General features: G+C 45.3%; 1 protein-coding gene across 1 annotated transcript in view; it reads left to right on the top strand.

The window, feature by feature from the left end:
• Positions 1-21122, top strand: part of kiaa1109 (KIAA1109 ortholog) — a 63901-nt gene that overhangs the window by 25666 nt on the left and 17113 nt on the right. Inside the window, 33 exon segments of the mRNA XM_018759655.2 lie at positions 593-840; positions 1070-1298; positions 1386-2217; positions 2534-2604; positions 3011-3184; positions 3399-3519; positions 3690-3836; positions 5346-5473; positions 5599-5801; positions 6032-6229; positions 7762-7979; positions 8274-8425; positions 8637-8787; positions 9245-9397; positions 9614-9839; positions 9945-10093; positions 10547-10766; positions 11337-11498; positions 11887-12062; positions 12543-12718; positions 13164-13870; positions 14090-14338; positions 14712-14805; positions 15527-15577; positions 16393-16599; positions 16705-16943; positions 17185-17429; positions 17507-17612; positions 17855-17952; positions 18056-18241; positions 18904-19072; positions 19525-19736; positions 20114-20312. Of these exon segments, the coding sequence (XP_018615171.1) occupies positions 593-840; positions 1070-1298; positions 1386-2217; positions 2534-2604; positions 3011-3184; positions 3399-3519; positions 3690-3836; positions 5346-5473; positions 5599-5801; positions 6032-6229; positions 7762-7979; positions 8274-8425; positions 8637-8787; positions 9245-9397; positions 9614-9839; positions 9945-10093; positions 10547-10766; positions 11337-11498; positions 11887-12062; positions 12543-12718; positions 13164-13870; positions 14090-14338; positions 14712-14805; positions 15527-15577; positions 16393-16599; positions 16705-16943; positions 17185-17429; positions 17507-17612; positions 17855-17952; positions 18056-18241; positions 18904-19072; positions 19525-19736; positions 20114-20312 (6896 nt within the window).

Here is a 21122-nt window from a genome sequence, read left to right as displayed (position 1 = left end):
TTCAAAGTAATCTGGCTTTACTTAATAGTTTACTAAATGTTCAGTACAGAGTGTACACTAGGTAGTTAGCTAAATGTACACTGAACACTCACCCTAATGATACACTCATTCTCCTGTTCAAGTTATGATGGCAGCTGCTCTATATTGAAGTCCAGTATACAGTTTCATGCCATGTATTACCATCAGTGTAAGTGATGCACACTTCTATCTGGATTTTCAAGAGGTGGGCTGTGTTGATCAGCAAAGCGAGTGAGTGTAGTGTTTCAACAGGTTTTTCCACTATGTGTAAAACGTGGTGTATTTCTGAAAATAAATAAATTGTAGTATGTCGGGATCAGGTTGTTTTGTGCTTGGCAGGGCAAAAACAGGCAAATAGTCTACCGAACTCCAGTTAGGTCATGGGTCACAGGGAGCATTGGTGGTTAAGGAATTTGCAGTCACAATGTTGTCTGTTCTGAGGCAAATGTGGCACTCTAATTTATTAACAGTGGGTAAGGTGTGTGAATTGTGTAAATGAGTACAGTTGCTCAGGATGGAAGCATCTCAAGGCAGCACAATGATAACTAATATTAACAGTCGTTCCTTTTTTCAGGCTCTGGTTCCTATGGCCTGAGGAAGCAGCAAAGAGGCGCAGCAGGGGCCGATGCGGGTGTTTGGGCGGCTGCCGTTTCTATGGGGGTTCAGCAACAGGCCTGGACTTCTTCCGGCTGGAACAGGTGACTCCATCTAGCAGCTCGGCCTTTTCCAGCTCCAGCGCCGAGTCTGACATGTGCTATGGCCAGTCACTGCTCCGACCCAACGAGTGGATCATCACCAAGGAAACAACCAAGCTTTCCGAGGGTACGGTGTCCTGCTATCCTGCTCCGAAACTTCACCAATTCAGCCCCTTCCTTTTTTTTATGGCTTTTGTTGTATTGTGAATTTCTCTGATTTGGTTACTTAAGTGTTTTCGGTAATAGGTGGTCTGCTAAAGTACGGTTGCTTACTTTCCATCTTATAATTGTATTTTGTGTTGCTGTGTGATGATAGCTTGTTCTTATCACTTCTTCTCTTTTCTCTTTCGCTGCAGGGAGGTGTAATGGCCTGAAGCGGGAGGGGCGCCCCCCTGTGCTGGACCTGGAGAAGAAGGGTCAGCATTTGAGCCTGCAGGTGCCCTGTCGCTCTCATAGCTCTGCGTCCTCCTTGGAAGAGAACAGTTCCTGCAGTGCCACACTGCCTCTGCTGGCAGGAGAGAGGGACAGCGCCTCATCCAGTGCAGATGACACTCCAGTCAACAAACTGGAGGACAGCAGCAGAGTGTGAGTCACACAATGCTGGTGCTGGGGTAGTTCATTCTTTATTTTTTCTTTCCTGGTCTTGCTAACAGGCTTATCACCCCTTCACAGGGTCCCCGAGGAGCCCCGCGAGAGCAAACCTGTCTCCCCTCTCCGGTCACCTCTGCGTTCTCCACTCAAGCGCCAGTCCTCTGTTGGCTCTGCCCTCCTGGGCAGCACCAAAAGCCTCTCAGCAGCTGCATTTGGGGACAAATCAGGGCAGGTGCCACCTGTTGTCGGGGGGTCTCTTGGTTGCGGTGCGTCTCGCAGCGATGAGAATGCACTGGATTCACCTGGCCAGCGGCGCAGTGTCAGCTCTTTCCCATTCACACCTTCGGCTGACTCCAGCACCTTCCATCAGTACCGTTCTGTAGACTCCAGCATGTCAGTGGCGGACAGTGAGGCCTACTTCTCAGCTGCTGAGGAGTTTGAACACACAAGCGGTGACGAAGGTCCCGGCACGTTTCCAGGCAGAAAGAGGAAACGGAGAACACATGCCCAGCAGATAGACTACAGCCGCAGCTCTATATACCACAGTGTGGAAGGACCTCTTGCCTATGCCTTCAATGGCAACTTCGTCACAGAGCCTCGTCTTCCTTCCCATCAACCACCCATCCCCAGCCATGCTTCCCAGACCTCCTTTGTTTCCGCCCTGGGTGTCGAAGAGGAAGGCTCCATTGAGGTGGAAAAGACCCCCCAGCCAGGATTGCTGACCTCTGAACCCCATGTCATGGCATGCTATCACAACTATTTAGCCCATTATCAGGTCTTTAACTGGTCTGTCAAGCAGCCCACCAACAAGAGGACATCAAAGTCCTCCCTGCACCGCCCATTGGATCTTGACACGCCCACTAGTGAAGAAAGTTCCTCTTCCTTTGACCAGCTGTCCATACCCACCTTCAAGGTATGAATGTGTCACATATTTTAAAACAGAATTTACCACTCTGTAGTTTGGGTGTGTCTCTCTCTCTCTCTCTCTCTCTCTCTCTCTCTCACACACACACACACACACACACACACACACACACACACACACATATGCAGACATTCATTTATTCACTCAACTATGTAGTGTTACCAGCTTGTGCTGTTTGTTTTTGGACTTTGGGAGGAAATGGGAATAACCATAAAATGCCAGTTAACAATGTTCAGGCAAATTTTTCAGTTACAGTACAACTGAAATAATAGGACTTTTCAGTTTCACGTTGTTGTGTTTGTAGGTTGTAAAGCCTGGACTCGCCGCAAGCGCTTTGCTGGATAGAAGTGTTCCTATGATGGGAGACTCAGAAAGGTAAAATTCACAATGAAATCTATCAGTAAGTTGAATTCTAAGCTGAATATTCAGTGGCACTACTCTGAAGGTTCAAAAGGTGAACCAAAAATTAAGCAGTCATAATTTAAAACCTTCAAAGGATTTGTAAACAGTAACAATATGATAGTAAGATCACTGTTGTCTCAGGCCAGTGAATTTGTTTAAGAGATTTTTTTTTTATGGCAATACTCAACACACCCGGCAACACAGGGCGTAAGGCCGGAGGGGGAGGGGACACACGGGGACAAGCGGTTCAGAAAATGTGTGTGTGTGTGTACTCAACACACCTGACCATGAATGTAGAGTGTGTCCCTGGAAATAAAATTGGACCTTTCTAGTCCAGTTACGTTGACTGATACCTCTCTGTGTGCCTCCTTGCCTATAGCACCCCGTACACTCCTCTGGAGTCGAATGGAGCAGAGACCACTGATGAAGAGACTGCAGCTGAGGACTGGAGCGTGGACCAGCCACTTGCTCAGACCAGAACCACTGCCATCGTGGAGGTGAAGGGGGCTGTCAATATAGTGCTGACTCCCCTGGTAGCTGAGGCATTGGACAGGTACAGTTTTCTGTAAACACTCACCCACAGACCGGCCATCATAGAGTTTAAATGTGGCAAATCAACATGAAATACTGTTTACTGGTGTTCTGCAATGTGCTCTTGAGCGATATTTGTTTCTGTCTTGTTATAGGGCGGGGACTTTTGCTGGTGATTTCACTGTATTTAGAGTAATAGACACATTCTGTTTTTTTTTTTGTTTTTTTTTTGCCAGATACATCCAAGCAATGGTTCATTTTGCCAGCGTCCGCCACCCAGCATCCATTCTGGATGACCTACATGCAAAAGTGTTAAATGAAGCTTATCAGATCAGCAAGTCCACAGTATCTGACTCTGTGAGTGCTAAGTGTGTTATAGGCTAAATGTTTAAAGTAGTCACTTTCTGTTTGGCTGCACAAACACACGTAATGATGTTTTATTGACTTTCTCAGATGTTTAAATTTTTGTATTGACAGAATAATAAATGATAAGATAGCATTTGATTTTTTTATGATTGTTTAACCAGAGCGCAACAAAGAATGAGCACAGGACGTCAAAGGTGGAGAACCAAACTCTGGGGGCTATGACCACTGCTGCTGGTCAGACAGACCTGTCAGCCAAGCAGGACAATGTCAAGATTAAAGGCCTCCAGGCTAATGTGTCCATTCCAAAGGTAGGGCCAGTCTCCTCCTAAAGCCAAACCCTGCCCTATCTGGTCACTAGCCAATTTCATTACATTTGCATTTATTAATTTAGCTGATTTTTAAATTTTTTTTTTTCTTTTTTTCTAAAGCCCCTTACAATGTTATCTACAATTATTTACTTGTTTATACAATTTTATTTTCTGCATCAATTTAGCATAAGTACCTTTCTCAGGATGTGGGGGTGCAGTGGTGCAGTGGGTTGGACCACAGTCCTGCTCTCCAGTGGGTCTGGGGTTCGAGTCCCGCTTGGGGTGCCTTGCGACGGACTGGCGTCCCGTCCTGGGTGTGTCCCCTCCCCCTCCGGCCTTACGCCCTGTGTTGCCGGGTAGGCTCCGGTTCCCCCGTGACCCCGTATGGGACAAGCGGTTCTGAAGAAGAAGACCTTTCTCAGGAGGAGGGTTTCTTTCTCTTGGAGGTGGGATTCAAACCTATGACTTTTGCGTCCAATGGCAGCAGCTCTAACCACTACACTACCAGCTGTCCCATTCATTAAACCTGAATTAGATCTCAGTTCCTCAAAATGGACAAAGGAAGAATGGGGCAGAATTTGCCACTTAGGACAACAGATAAAGGGTAACTGCTGTACTTTGCATTTTATTGTGGAATTAGGGAACTGTTTTTGTGTCATGAAGATGCTGTAGATGTGATGGGACATAAATCTCTGTCACACGTTATAGGTTGACATCATAAAGGGCAATAATTCATTTTCATGACAGACCTGTAGCAGTGGTACTTGGTGTATCTAGGTCCCTTTGAAACCATTAAATCCCAAATTGTGCAAACTTGATTCAGTTCAGTTTTTAAATGGGTATGTCAGCTAAGTAAAAGCCAAATGGTACTTTCCTGTAGCACAAAGTGATATACTAAGGGAGTCACAGTGAAATGCATCCATGTTGTGAATTAAATGCAATTGGTTACACTAAAATTTTTGTTGTCTCTGAATGTATCTTTCCACTAATTAGAATGATCTGGAGTAAACTTTATCAAAGCTTAATTGTGGTTGTTTGGTGCAGTTAACCAGAATCACACACAGATGTACTAACGTTGTTCCTCAGTATGGATAACCTTAAACTGGATGGGAATACATGAGAGCTCAGCAGCAAAAGCGGCGGTATAGCGAGTTTGACCAGGTCCTGCTCTTTGGTGGGTCTGGGGTTCGAGTCCCGCTTGGGGTGCCTTGGGGTGGACTGGCGTCCCGTCCTGGGTGTGTCCTCTCCCCCTCCAGCCTTGCGTCCTGTGTTGCTGGGTTTGGCTCAGACTCACCCCGACCCAACTTGGGACAAGCGGTTTCAGACACTGTGAGCTGTCTATGTGCGTGTGTGTGCATGTGTGTGTCAGCAGCAAAAGTATGTTGAATTCACCTTCATTCCTCGATACTATGGGGGTTCTTTTTTCTATCTGAAATGAGAATGACTTCACTGGATTATAATGGTTTGTCTTTCTGTACAGTGTAAAATTGGCTGTTTGTTTCTTTCCAGGTGAACCTGTGTCTGCTTCAGGCCTCTGTGGACGATGCCTCCCCTTCCAGCAGCAGCAAGATGGTCACCCATGTGTCCTTGGTAGCCTTGTGTTTCGACAGCATCGCCACACAACTGCGAATGAACCGGTAACCATCCTGTGCTGGGTCTGGGGTTAGGGTCCATGGCAGCTTCACAGTGGCCAGTGCATCACAGCTTTCTCCTTTTGGCACCACTCCAATGACGCATTCTTCTTCATCCTCACTCCCTTCAGAGGCATCGTGGAGGAAGGTGCCAATGCACCTGAGCATGGCAGACCTTCTGTGGCCTTGGAGAGATATGCAGCTGCCACCAAGATGCAACCCCAGTCATCTGGCTCTCTGCGTTCCAATGCTGGTGTTGAGAAGGGCAAGGAGATGGCTGCCAAGCTCAATATCCACCGCATCCATGGCCAGCTGCGGGGCCTGGACTCCCCAGGTGACTCCCACATTATTGTTTGGTAGTTCAACTCTGGGGGGCAATGTTGTGTAAGTTGGGCAGTCAGGAGGATCAGTGGCAGAGATGAGTACTTAGCTTTGGGAAGAAGCAGTTCTTAAGGTCTGTCTGTGTGCAGAGATTCAGAGGGTGCTTTAAAAGTGGGTTACGAAGAGCAGTTTTTCGAAGCCATTCCTCCTTTTGTGCATGTGTTCCTTTGTTCTTTTCCTCAGATATTGGCACTTGCGTCATCACAGCCATCCCTTTTGAGAAGTCCAAGGTGTTGTTTAACCTAGAGGAGCTGGATGAGTTCACTTTGGTAGATGAGACAGAGCCCTCAGGCAGTGCCGACTCAGCACGCTCTGCCAGCAGCCTGGAGAAGTGGGGCTGGATCATGTTTGAGTGTGGCATTGAAAACCTCACTGTCAAGGGTGAGCACTGTATTCGCTATGCGATTCATTCGAATTTCACTTAATTCTGTCATCTTTGTGCAAATAGTTCAGCCTGGGCTCAACTGTGTGTTATTAATACTTGACTTTACAATAGGAATTCTGCGGTCGTCTCTGTGTCTCCGCTACATGTCCATTGCGTTGCATTCTTTTGAAGAAATTGTCACAAGTCATAGCTTCCCTTGCTTGACTTTGAACAACTAATCCCCAATCACTCCAGTATGTTGCTCGTCGAAGAGATTTGACATAGGAGTTTTAATTAACCTCAGCCTTTGTGAAACAAAAACTTATGTGATGAGTCATTTAAACGCCTGATCACTGCAGTCATAATAAAGGAGATACCGGTGGATTTTTGTCAGAGTGACATTTTGATACGAACCCAAGGCGGTGTTTGGCGTCACGCTGGCCTTTTTTCCCCTCCTTTTTAACGAGTTCCACATTCTTCACAGCAATTACATGTCCTTCCATCATCACAAAGCCAGGCCTTCTGCTGTATCACCACTCATTATCCTGAATAATCATTTTTCATGCTCATATGAATGTAATTTAGAGGCTGTGCTGCCACTAGATTGATGTGTCCCTACAGCATTGACCTTTTTGAAGGTTGAGTTTCACATGGAAAGTCAGCATGCTTGCATGGCATACTGCAACTAAGTGGTATTGTGCAGGCAGTGATCAGTCCTTGTTCTACAAAATAAGCATGTTCTTTCCTGCTGCTCAGTTGTGTTATTCATACATATTCTCTTATTGATACTTATCAACCTGTGTTTTTTTTTTTTTTTTTTTTTCCCCAGAAGTAAAGGAATGATCAGAAAAATTGTAATTCACCATATAGAAAAAGAGAATTATTTTTATTAGGAAGCCTTTTCAGGAAACTTAAATGTTTAACACAGCAATACTTTGCTGATTCACCCAGTAATCCTTTTAGTCTGACAAAGTCTTCTTACAAGGTCTGAAACCACTCTTAAAAAATATTATTGAAAAACCCCCTGACAGTGAAGTGCTCAAGGTGGATTGCACAGGGAAATACCTGGGAGTTTGATTGTGGCTGTCACAGAATTCGTTCCAGTCTAATTTTGTAGTGGGACGCTGGATTAGCACTGTAGCTAAATGGGCTTCCACTGACACATTGCAGTGAGAATCACACACAATCAGCATTTGCATTTAGTATGCTGGGAAGGAGTCCTTGTAATGTTCATAGCCCCACGCTTTGAGCAGTCCATATGAGACTGTGAGATGGAAAATCCTGCGTGGCAAAATACCCATTTTCTCATAGTTTCGAGATATCCTTCGCTGTCGTGAGTCGCTACGGCCGTTAATTTTACAGCTGCAGTGGAATGAAGTCATTGACATGCTTCGCTTTGTATGATTGAGTAGAGTTGTCTGATCTGGTACTAAACTAATACAGGCTGTTGGCCAGCAAGACACTCATACTGTCAACTGTACTTACATCTTTCTTCGGGCCACAATCATGGAAGTGACTCGCTCTTTCATTCTCTTGCTCATCCCTGTAGGTGGCCGCCAGTCGGGGGCTATGCTCTTCAGTGCCTTTGGTGTCATGGGCAAGGAGAGCACAGCGAAGGGTGGTACCTCCAAGTCCTCTGGTTCGCAAACAGGCAGTGGCTACAGCACTGACGTGTCAGATGACAACTTGCCGCATGACACCTCCAATGCCACCGCTGCCACCAGCCCTGCCTCCGACGCCAATGGGAATTCTGACTCAGACGAACAGGTGGGTTGCTATGGTGCTGTTCAGACACTCGAACTGGTGCTCTGTGAAGATAAACAGTAAACTGGTAGCAAGAAATGTCACATCTATGTTCTGAAGTTAATTGTTTCAATGAGACGAGCTTTTATTCGTGGCAAAAATATACTAATACATGCAGGGCTACAGGTTCAAAGCCATGTTCTTCAACTGCATGGCAGCTACTTTACCTCTTTACCACTTAATAGCGCTATTAAATACAAGATGTGTTTTGCGAAAAAGATGTTTAAGTGCATCCTGTCACCGATCTTCTTCCTGCAGGATGAGGGAGTGGAGTCAGATGACTTGAAGAAAGACCTCCCCCTTGTGCCCCCACCCCCAGATTCAAGCAGCATGAAGCTCACCATCAAGGAGATCTGGTTCAGCTTTGCCGCACCCACCAATGTGCGCTCACCTGACTTGGCCATTTCCAGGTATGCATGCCTGAAGGGTGGAGCTAGAGACTCTCAATCTGCTTCAGGAGAAAAATGCTTAACATCTCAGTGTTCCGTCCTTTGGTGTATCCCTAGGCTCAGGGCTGAAAACCACTGACATAAACCATTATGAAAATCATTATACATGTTGCATTATCTGATAGACAGTGGCTCGGTGACCCCCATCGTAACATACTGCTGTTTTCCACAGGCAGTTGAACCTCCTGAGTACAGCGACGCCAGCTATAGGGGCCTGGCTTGTCCCCATAGACCAGCTGAAGTCCTCACTTCACAAACTGGATACTGAAGGCACTCTGCGCATCTGTGCTGTCATGGGCTGCATCATGACAGAGGCACTGGAGGTCAGAGACCACAGCATCCAGTTCTCACTGGTTCACTCAGTCTGCTGAACTAAACCACTTTTCTTTTTTTTTTTTTGTCACTTTGCAATTCACCCATTTTGTTTTCTGAATGATAGTCATTATTTTACATTATTAAGAAAATTTTTTTCCAGTATTTATTTTGTAAGCCAATAAATACTATTAAGCACGTTCCAGTTTCTTCAGGTTTTTTTTTTTTAAAGAAACTGTAGTTGAATACAAATTAAATGAATAGGAATATATATAGTTTGTAGTCTACTTGTAGCTACATGTTAATTTGCTTTGATTCAGGTTTTTCTTTTATTCAAATACTAAACAATTATGTAGTTTCTGATTAACTGGCTTTGTAATGAAACATTCTTTTTCAGCAAAATAATAACATTGAGATTTTCCTGAATTAAATTGTGCAGCTTTTTTTAAAAATATTTTCTGACTGCAGAAGAAGAGCATCCACATTCCGCTGCGGAGCAAGTACAATCGAGTCACCAAGCGGGCGCGGTATCTCCATGAGAATCCATCCTGCTTGCTTTGCAACATCCTGCACCGCTACTTGCAGCAGGCTGACTATGGCATCATTGAAGAAGCCACCATGGTGAGCTCTGTCGCAGGTTTCGAGAGTCCACTCCTTTGACATCTTGCTGCTTTTACTTCTGCCATGTGATCATAATTCACAACGCCTGCACTGTACACTGTAAATAATGAAAGCAGCATGCGGTGACATGATTTTGAAGTTAAGCTTCTCCCTCTTCCATCTGATCATGTTAGTCTGTTTAGTTTGACAGAATGTTGTGCTTCCCTTCCCAACCAGAGCGATGGCCTACCTGCACTGGTGACGCTGAAGAAGGGTCTCGTAGCTCTGGCCCGGCAGTGGATGAAGTTCATTGTGGTGACGCAGGGCTTCAAGGCCGTGGGTCTCATGCGGCCTGCCCAACCAGCTGCTCCCAAGGAGCCTGTGGAGCAGAGTCTGGATGAACCAGGTCCTGGTCCCCAGAGCGACACCAGTGCTGATGGAGCCGAGTTCGAGTTTGATGCAGGTGGGAAGACAACAGAGCTGTGTAGAAATTTGCACTACTTCAATAATTGTTGCACATGGAAATTGTAATGAATCTGTTAGACGGTCATGATGCTTCCTCTTCCAGCTACAGTGAGTGAACACACCATGCTGTTGGAAGGAGTGTGCACCCGGCCATCCCAGACAGGGGGTACTTCGGGGCATGTCACCGGCTCTGAGATCATGAAGAAGCTCTCCAAAGCTCACAACCACAGTGAATCTGGCCTCAAAATAAAGGTGTGTGTGTGTGTGTGTGTGTGTGTGTGTGTGGAGGTCCTCAGCATACCTCTGAAGCACTCAGTCCTTGGCATCCATTCATCCACTATCAGTAACTGCTTGTTCCACACAGAGTCTCAGTGGTACAGAATCTTGAAGCATAGGGTGTGAAGAAGGGTACACCCTAGAGGTTGTACTAGTCCATCACTGGGCAGTTGCACACATTGACACACTAAGGGCAGAATACAAAGACTCAGCACAGACTAAGTGAGATTTGAGCTCGAGTCCAAACCAGAAGTCCTTGCAGTGTGTGGTTCCAGTGCTATTTGTTGTGCTAGCAGGACACTATTTTGACCGTTTGTGTGAACACATTTTCTAGTTATTTACATACGTGTTTCTGTTTGAATATATACTAAGGGCATGTTGCCCAGTGTGTTGACCCAGGACTTCCAACCACCAGCTATCTGTTCACAGGGGTCGCACCCGTACCAGTCCCTGAGCTACACCAGCGGGGACACCGTTGTCGACTCGCCAGCTCATGCAGGGCGTGCCCCCCCTCCTCCCAGGGACAGTCCTCGAAAGGAGAGCCTCCTCAGCTACCTGACCGGCAGCTTCCCAAGCCTACACAACATCCTGGAGGGCACGCCGCAGAGGGGGGCTGCTGCGGCCAAGAGCAGTTCTCTAACGCGAACTGGTGCGAGGGCGCAGGGGATGGTGCTTCAGACTAGCTGTATATATTTTTATCCTCATGATCCATCAGTTTTACAGTGCCTTGTTAGTCTGTACTAATGGCGTTTTTCACTAGGGAAACTGCTATTGAGCTGTCCTTCTGAACTCTCTAATATTGAGCTAATTTCAGTCTAAAGATAAGTGGTAGTTATTTGTATTTGAAGCTTTTATGTTATCCATGCTTAACACTCTTTCTATTTTAATTTGTTTTTTGTATTTTTTAGAAGCACAAAACCAATTTAAGACCCATTATACTAATTATTTGGTACTTAACAATTTGCCATTTGAGGGACTTTCTGGTGCATTGTAATTCCTCTCATAAGATCTAAGAAATGTATTTTAAGATAATGTTGGAATGGGGTCATATTTTACTTGTCTACTAAACTAAGATGATACTTCAAAAGATGTCATCTCTTTGTAATATAGATGGTTTAGTGAAAACTCTACATTAGCATACATTTTGACAAGAAAACTGTGTTTTTGGGCATTTTTATGTTTTTAAAAATGGCCTAAAGTCAGTTTTCTCTCTCCGCAGGCAATGCCATGGGCTCTGACTTACTGACAGAGCACCCCCTTCTGTCTGAGCCTTCCTCCGTCAGCTTCTACAACTGGATGTCCCATGCCGTCGGGAACCACGGGGGCAGCACCCTGCAGGAGTCTCCCATGAACCGCTCCCAACACAACAGTCTACAAACTGGTGAGGGACCAGGTCTGGCATGGACCAGATGAGGAAGGAGGCAGTTCTCCATGGGTTTTCCTTGAGCTCATATTTTCAAATGGGACTATTTAAATGTTTACTGGCAAACTGACTGCCAAGACAATGAAGGCTCAGATTTAGCCGCACTGAGCTCTATTTCAGAGTAGTCGCAAGTCAGCTTTGATAACCTAAGTTAGATGAGAGGGTGCAGTTTTGAAATTAGTGTTTCTAGTCTTCCTAGTACAGAGAGCTTTCCTCAACCTGTTTTGTGATTACCGTGGGAGTGTCGCATCTATTTCATTCTGGGAAATAATTTTAGTTTTGAAGTTAGTTAAAATGTTAATAGCTTCAAGTGAACAACAGGCCCTTCCTTCTTGCTACTCTTCAGGCATGGCATACAACCTTCCTACCATTCCATCAGCGTCAGATTTCAACGGGGTGCTTTCCAGTGATCAGAACACATTGGACGGCACGCAGTCTCAGCACAGCACCAGCCAGGATGACATGGCCGACGTTGAGGAGGGCAACCAGTGTCCAGTGGCTGTGCAGCTGGCTGATGCCCAGGTTTGTTCTGCCACTCATCTGTCAGTCTGACAAGTCTGGTCCTTCCTATAGCTTGAGAGAGAATATGTTGATGTCCTCAGCAGTTTATCTAAATGCTTATATCTTATAGGTAGATGTACTACCTCATGTTCACGACATGGCTGCCATGTTTTCTGTAGCTCTTCAAATTCAATTCAGTTTGTTTTTATAGAGTGCTCTTCTCACGCAGTGACGCAGAGCACTTTTTTTTCTGGAAGAAAACACAAAGAATCAAATCGTAAAGTCACTTTTTTGTAGAATGCAAGGTTGTTCAGACTGAGAGAAAATTGTTTAAATTTTGTTAGCTCATTCCTCTGAAGAATGACTTTCTTTGCATGGTTGTGTTTTCCAATATGGACATAAGGATGAGCCTGAGCAGGGCAATTTTGTTATGTTTGGAAGAGCTCAGAGTCTTCCCATCACTTGGTGATGCCAAAGTCTTCAGTCTCGTCCCTTTTTCAGGTTGTGTTCAAACCTCTGCTGACCCAAACTGGGATCCAGTCCCAAGATGCCACTCCTCTCAGCTACAAGATGTACTTTGGAGAGCATCTGTCTCTGTCTGGGACATTGGAGTGCCTGCGAGCAGACATTGTGGACTCAGACACGGCCAAGGAGCGGAAAAACAAAAAAACAAGGAGGTAGGTTTTCCCAGAGCTCACCAACACGCCTAAAATGACCTCATCGTACCATTGTACCCTTGAACAAGGTACTTGCCCTAAATTGCACCAGTAAAAATGGGTAAATAATTGTACATGCCTTAACACTCTAAGGAAAGAAATAGCTAAAATGACAAGTGGTTGTAGACTCTGTGTGCGTGTTTGTGTGTGTGAGAGAGAATAAATTTAAAGGTCAGTGTTCGTTAATACTTTGATTGTCTGCTAATTTTGTTAAAGGGGTCTCATCTGTTTTTTACTGAGGAGGACAAAACATGAGTGAATCATCACTGAATTGCTTTAGCTGGGGCAGTTGATCTAGATGAGTATTAAGGAATGCTGTGAGTTAGAAAGAATGAGACTTAAATTTAGAGATGAGTTGTAAATCCTTGTGTGGATTTTAGTGATGGTTCCCTCTTCGCATTTCCAGACAGGGCACTGTGAATCTTCCACCTATGGAGTTCAAACCAGCACTGATGATCGAGACATTCAGTCTCAATGCAGTTGTTATGGAGAAGTACATGATCACACCCCAGAACTCTACCGCCCTTGCCTTCCACGACCTCAACCGACGGCACTACAACACTTTCCACTGCAACTTCACCATCTCGTGCCAGTCCATCAGCCAGTACGTGGACATGGCGCTGGTGCGGCTTATCCACCAGTTCAGTACCATGATTGATGACATCAAAGCAACACACACTGATATTAAGTTGAACCGCTATACTGCTGGCTCTGCCTCACCGACACCGACCTTTAAAGCACGCGCACCTCGCGACTTCCGCTCCTGCGAATTCAGCCGAAGCTCACGTGGTAGCCTCAACGGAACCCACCGTGGCAATAGCCAGCGAGGCAAGCGACCCACGGGCCCAGACCTCCAGGCCAGGAGGGAGACACGAAGCAAGAACCCACTGAGCCGCACAGACCGACGCACCTCCAGACTGTCTCGCAAGGGCTCCCGGGATGCAGCTGACCACACGACTGTCCAGATGGACGACTCTGACTCCATCACTGTGTCAGAGCAGAGCGAGCCATCGGCTGAGTGCTGGCAGAACATGTACAAGCTGCTCAATTTCTACTCGCTCATCTCAGACCCCACAGGAATCCTAGAGAAGTCCTCACCTGATGGCCTCCCAGGTAGACCCTCGTTTCATCCCCTTCAACTCTCTGCTGAAAGACTACTGTGAAGCACTTAGAAGATTTTCTATACTGTGTAGAGACTTCAGGTTTTCAATTTGGGCTTGTTGTGTGGAGAACAGTAGCCACAGCTTGTTGTTAGAGACCTTCTGGAATTGGATTCTGCATTATTGTTGACTCATCATTTGTCATAATGGAATGTGTGTTATCCGCATGCAGAGGGTGGGCACAGTCCGTCGGAGCCCGTGTGCCGAGTGGTGTTTGAGAACGAGAAGGAGCCCTCAGACGCTCCCCGGACAGGCCGGCGACGCAGCCTGGGCAGTGTGGATGCACAGCATGTCACGCTTATCGTGTTCGGGGTGGGCATGGTGAACCGCACCCACCTGGAGGCCGACATCGGTGGTCTCACCATGGAGGCGGAGCTCAAGAAAATCCATGGAAGCTTCACGCTCAAGGAGAAAATGAAAGGTGAGTTCAACAGTATACACTGTGCTGATGGATGGCCATAGGTTCCACACCCCGGTTACACAAGTTGAGGCTGCGGTTATGATCCTTCATGCTGCAGTAAATCCTCTGTGCATTTCACCTGCCAGTGTTATTTCAGAAACATTCAGAAACACATTAGCAAATAGGTGACCCCCAAAGAATGCTGCTGTGTTATAGAATTGTGTGGTGCAGTGGTGTAGCAAGTAGCATTGACTTAGAATAGAGTTTGCATGGATAGGCAAAAGAGATGGAGATGAAGATGAGGACGGGCGGGCAAATTTTGCAAATTGAAAAAGGGATGTCAGCTGAACGTGGGGTAGTCCTCACTTGGCATTTGACATCACTCTTCCCACAGATATACTGCACCAGAAAATGACAGAGACGTGTGCCTCAGCTCATATTGGAGGAGTTAACATAGTGTTGCTGGAGGGGATCACACCTAATATTCAGTGAGTACCACTTAATTTTCCTTCTCTGATTCCTTGACAGTTACTCTTACAGAATTTAATTTTGGTTAATCTTCATATTTTATAGACTACTTTGCCTATCTACTTACACGCAATAATGTTTACATTGTGGCTGCATATGTAATTATTTTTATTATTAAGAACTTTGACTTGATTAGATTCTGCTCCAGTACCTTAATATTATATTAATGATAATCCATGTTACAGTTTAAAGTTTCTGAATGTATATTGCATTTTAAGAATAACCTTGTGTTTGGGAAATAAATAAATATATACATGTAAATGCATATAGTACTTCATATTTCTTGGCAAGCATGTCCAAATTGTAAGTTCAGTTTTCAGGATTGTTTGTGTGTCTGTGTGAATTTATTTCAGCAATTTGGTGATGCTTTTTCATTTTTATTTTTAAATGTGCAATTAAAAATGTTATCGCTCGACTTTGTTAAAAACAAGCTGCCTGGTTCTATATCTTACTCCTTCTTGTACTGCTGTTCTAACATTATGGCTTGCCCCTTTCTTGATTGTAAGAGTAACAATAGCATTTAATGGCACTTGTGGAAGTAATAACCTCAAATTTATTAATGTATAGTTGGTGAAATGAGGGTCTCTGTGGTGCGACAGAGCACTGCACGTGCCCTTGCTCCTCACAGCTGGTTTGCTCTCTCCTTGTTTCTCTGGCATTCCCTCTGACCTGCTTGAGTAGACTGGAGGATTTCCCCACATCTCCCACCTTCACGGTCAAGCAGGAGTTTCTGTATGTGACCACAACCGCATTACAGGGCCCACCCTCAGTGGCCTGCCTGTATAGATGTGTGTTTGCTGATGTCCGTCCACCTGACCTGTCTAACAATCCCTTGCCCTGCTGTGGATTCCCCCGATAGATTTTTAAGTGAGCTCAGCTGTGCTTAGTGGTCATAGAAGCCAACACACAACTCTATAGGGCTGCAATGGGGTGGTCCCAGTTCTGTAACTCTGTGGTACAGCTTGAGTTCTATGAGCAAGGAACCTTAAGAGCGGGTCATTAAGGATTCTTTTTTTTTTTTTATTTATTTTTTTAAAAAGCTCACCACACAGGGAACACTACTCTGAATGAATGTAATAACCAGTATATATATATATATATATATTTTGTGCTTAGAACATCAATCAAGAATTTAGCAATCTGTTACTGAATCTGAAGAACTGGTATGAGTATTTTTCAAGATTTCCTACTGGTTTTTCCCTTCTTTTCTCCATTGTTGACCTTCATCAATGTGTGACGCATAAGCTTGTTCCCGTTACAGAATGTAGTACTTAACTGTACAGGTGTTTTCCAGTTTCCTTGTGTACTGCCGTGTATCGTGCTCATTTTCTGTAACATTGATTTGCTCATGTTTCGTTGGAACACTTGCTCTGGAGAATGTGGCATTTGCATTTTCATACATGTTGTCCGTCACAGATGGACGTTATATGTATAACATGGGAATGTTTGTTGGCTGCTTCACACAGCTGAGTGGTATGGAGACAGATGTGTCTGCAAGAGTCTCTAACCCACCCCTTTTCTGTCGTCCTCACTCTTGTGCATTTTAGGACGGTGGTGAAGTGCAACATTGCAAAGTCCCAGGCACTTTACAGTGCCCAGCGTGGCCTGAAGACCAACAACGCAGCTGTCTGCAAGGTGGGCGCTATTGCTATCGACATCCCCCAGCACCCTGCCACTTTGCACAGCATGATGGTCCGCAGCTCCCACCAGCTGTCCAAGCAGATCTCTGACCTCATCCGCCAACCTTCCTCTGCGTAAGTTTACTGTTACTCTTTCAAAGTGCACAGATACCAGATGTCTCCCAGCTTCTCTTACAGCAAGGTATGGTGTGCTTTTTTTTTTTTCCCCAACCTTTAAAGGCCTCCACCCAACCGGGAGGATACCCCCACACCACTGGCTTCTGACAAGGCATCCTCCAGCATCAGTCAGACTCCAGTGGAGGCCACCCAGTTCCCCCAGTTGCCTGAAGGCCTGGAGAAGAAGCCCATTGTGCTTAAATTCAGTGCAACACTGGATGGCATTGCCATTGGGGCAGCACTGTTGCCTTCGCTTAAGGCAGAGTATAAGATGGGCCGTATGAAGAGTCATGGCATGACTGGTGAGACGCCCATGAACCCCCTTTCCGCTGGACCATGTTTGTTTCTTGTAGATGGAGAGTGTGTATAAGCAAGGCTTTGTTGCATACGTGACAGATATCCTTTCCTGTATAGCCTTCATCTATCAGTAATAATACTACTGTTTACTGCATTTTTTCATGTAATTCCAGAGAATTATGTTTTTATTGTGAAAATATTATGTGTTCAAGTTTCTCTGTTATTCCCACTGCATCCCTTCCTCAGGTGCACAGACAAGGTTCACATTCGAGCTGCCCAACCACATGCTGCGCTTCACATCTAAGGTGTCCCCTGTGGACTTGTCCACTGGAGCCCCATCTGCCACCCTCACTATGCCACCCGTCACTATGTCTGGAGAATACATCATGGAAGAGCATGAGAGTCACTCAGACCAGGCCTCAGCCCCTGATGACTTTCCCAGCAAGCAGGGCAGCTACCTGCAGGGCAACTACCTGCGCTGTGTGGCAGAGGTAACTGTGCATTGCAGTGCTGCATCAGTACTTATTCATCCATGTCTAGTGTTTAATCACAGTCTTCCTGTTTACAGATCGGCTCATTTGAGCACAATCTGACTACAGACCTCCTGAACCATCTGGTGTTCCTCCAGAAGGTCTTCATGAAGGAAGTCAATGAAGTCATCCAGAAAGTCTCAGGTTTGATAGTGCATGGGCACCTTCCAAATGAACAGTGTGATCCCTTTGTGTTTCATAGCTTTATTTTACCTTTGGACTTTAAATTTTCTTCATTTTTACTAAACTGTCTGGTTCTTTTCCTGATAACCACAGATTCCTTATCAGAGTTTTCAGTTGACTGGGGGTTCTCAGACTTGACACTTGACTGGGATGCAATAGTTGGTAAGCTGGTGTTATATGGCAGAAACTGACGTGTTCCTCAGGTGGGGAGCAGCCCATTCCTCTGTGGAATGAACATGATGCTTCAGCAGATGGAGACAAACCCAAAATCCTGCTGTATTCGCTTAATCTCATATTTAAGGTACCTGTACTGCTCTCATTTGTTCATAAGAGAATGTCTATTGTTACAAAGCGTGATGAGAAGGACCCTTATTTGATGCTTTTGTTGCATGTTGTCCCTGCAGGGCATCCAGATGACAGCCACCACACCATCTATGCGTGCAGTGAGGCTGGAAACTGGTCTGATTGAGTTGGAGCTTTCAAACAGGATCCAGAACAAGGCTCAGCCTGGCAGCAGCAGCTACCTCAAGCTCTTTGGGAAGTGCCAGGTGGACCTGAACCTGGCACTGGGTCAGATTGTGAAGCACCAGGTGAGCGGAAGACCTTTTCTGTTTTACAGATTTCTTATCCATCACTGTATTGTCCTGCCATTATAACTTATAACTTGATTAGCTATTTAGGCCTATGTCCCAGAGGCTGGATTCTTGAATTGATTTTTTTTTTTTTTTAGATTAAGGTACTACTCTGTTAGCAGTCTAATACATTTATACTTAGAAGTTTTCCTTGATGGAGCTGTGTGATAATACCACTATAGCAAATAAAAGTAAAGTTTTATTCAGCAGATCATTGAACAGCAGTTCAGCACTCAAACTAGCACTGGGTAGGCAGGGCTCCCTGAACAAAAACAATACATGCCTTAAACACAATTAGAGTGAGTGCCACCTACTAACAATTTCTCATTGGTCAGATCATACTGTGTTTACATATCATGAATGTAGTTATTAAAACAAAGCTAACACTTTGCAAAACATGGCTCTTTGGATGAAGGCATGGTGTGTTTCTGGGGACAGAACGAAGACAAAATATGAAATCGTGAACATCTTGTACAGGACAGGGACACAGGGTAAAAGACAAGATGGAGCCAGAGCGTCTGGTAGCAGGAAGGGCATAGCGGCCCTGTGTACGTGATCGTCGTAGTCCACATAAATTGTTCTCTCGCATGATATGTAACATGTTTCCTGTGCACCTGCAGGTGTATGAAGAAGCTGGCTCAGACTTCCACCAGGTGGCGTATTTCCGGACACGCATTGGCCTGCGGAATGCCCTACAGGAGGAGATAAGTGGTTCCTCAGACAAGGAGGCTGTGCTCATTACCCTGAACCGACCCATTGTTTATGCCCAGCCCGTGGCCTTTGACCGAGGTCAGTATTTGATTACATACAGCACTTCTGGCCTGGAGAAATCCCGTCTCCCAGGATGCTTTGTGTGCTGGTGACAATGGCAAGACAGCATATGAATATGTACATATTATGGCAGTTACTCTGCATAAGGCCAGTGAAGTTATGCAGCACTTGGCACTGCATGATTTTAGCAGTTGCTCAGAAGAATGTTATTTGTCATGATCTTCCAGCATCACCCCGTTTGTATCTCATGACAAATACTCTACAAATTCAACAGCATTTCTTTCGGTGGCATTTGAAAGCAGCTAGACTCTGTGACCAATGTAACTTCTCTTTGTATTGCACTGGAAATTCAATTAATGCCAAGAATTTAAATTGTCAGGTTTGATTATGTTAGGACATGTCTTGTTGGAGCATGTCAAAGTGATGTTTGTTATGCAACGCTAATAGGAAGCTGCCAATTGTATCCACAGCGGTGCTCTTCTGGTTGAACTACAAGGCAGCGTATGACAACTGGAATGAGCAGCGGCTGGCATTGAACAAGGACATTCACTTGGCCACCAGGGAGGTGGTGGATAAACTGCCTGGTATCCAACAGACCTCCGCCCAGGCCTTCAGTACACTCTTTCTGCAGTTGACGGTCAATGACCTGGGCATCTGCCTACCCATCACCAACACTTCCCAGGTATGCCAGGGGATACCTGACACAGCATGTGGAAACTTCCTGTTGGCTGGTATCAGGATCATTCCAATGTCATGATGTCTGATTCCATAATTACAGATCATTGTTAGCGATGTATTTTAAAAATGCATATTCGTTTGGTGTTACATTTAAAATTGTTTAGCCAAGGTTTTTTGGATGTGGTCCACTGGAATTTGTAATGGAAGTTTATATGTGCTGGTAATTTAAGGTATGCAGTACCACATCTTAATCATGCTACAAATTAAATTGCTTCCCCCTTTGGTGTCCTTAGAATGATCAAATTATTTGTTTTTGTTGGCTTTTGGGTTAGTGGCCTTCTTGGATAAATGCGTTTCTGCTGTGCCCCCCACCCCCATCAGGGAAACCACAGCATGGACTTTGATACAGGCTCGGCCCTAGTTCTGACCATCGACAGCACGCTCATCACGGCCTGCTCCTCAGAGTCACTGGTCAGCAAGGGCCACTTCAAGAACTTCTGCATTCGTTTTGCTGAAGGCTTTGAGACATCCTGGGATGACTGGAAGCCTGAAGTGCGAGGTGACATCGTCATGAACGCCTGTGAGTTTCTCATAGTTACAGGAGTATGTATGTGTGTCTTTATGGAGGAGAGGTGGGGTTGTTTGGTATGGTTTTCTGCAGGTAGACCGTGTATCTTATGGGGTATTTTTAATCATTGCTTAACAGTATATGAGTTAAATTTACGTGTACATTTATTCATTTAGCAGACGCTTTTGTCTAAAGCGACGAACATCTCAACAAAAGTACAATTTATGCATTAAATCAAGAGGAGACATAGCTGCAGACATGAAAGTCTCAAGCAAACCTAGTTTGTTCCCTACCACTTGCTGCACCGAGGTTCATCGTTCGAGTAGGTGCATAGACACAGGATAGACAAATCTTGATACCCTCCCACGAATTTTTTAAATATTATAAGATCCACAAATGAGCAAGTACAATGCCAGAGTAATGGCTGAATAAAGGTTGTATCTGGGGATGCTTATGGAGTTACGATGCGTGAACAGTTACACCATAGACGATCTGAAGAGATCTTGGGTGAAGTGGATCTGGAAAAGGTGGGTTTTCAGATCCTTCTTGAAAACGGACAGAGTTTCCGCAGTTCTGAGTGACAGGGGAAGGTCATTCCACCACAACGGACCCAGAACCGAGAACCTCCGAGCTTTGCCTTTTGCGCGCGGGACCACCAAGCGAGCAGAAGTAGATGAGCGAAGGGGCCGGGCTGGGGTGTAACGGTTGATCAAGTCCTGTAAATAACCGGGAGCAGTTCTATTGATGCATTTGTACACAGTAACCAGGGTTTTGAATTTGATTCGGGCAGCTATGGGAAGCCAGTGCAGAGAAATGAGTAGA

This window comes from Scleropages formosus, chromosome 5 (assembly GCF_900964775.1).
Source record: "Scleropages formosus chromosome 5, fSclFor1.1, whole genome shotgun sequence".
NCBI classification, from domain to species: domain Eukaryota; kingdom Metazoa; phylum Chordata; class Actinopteri; order Osteoglossiformes; family Osteoglossidae; genus Scleropages; species Scleropages formosus.
The sequence above is the reverse complement of the archived record's forward strand: the minus strand, read 5'-3'. Positions and strand labels throughout refer to the sequence as shown.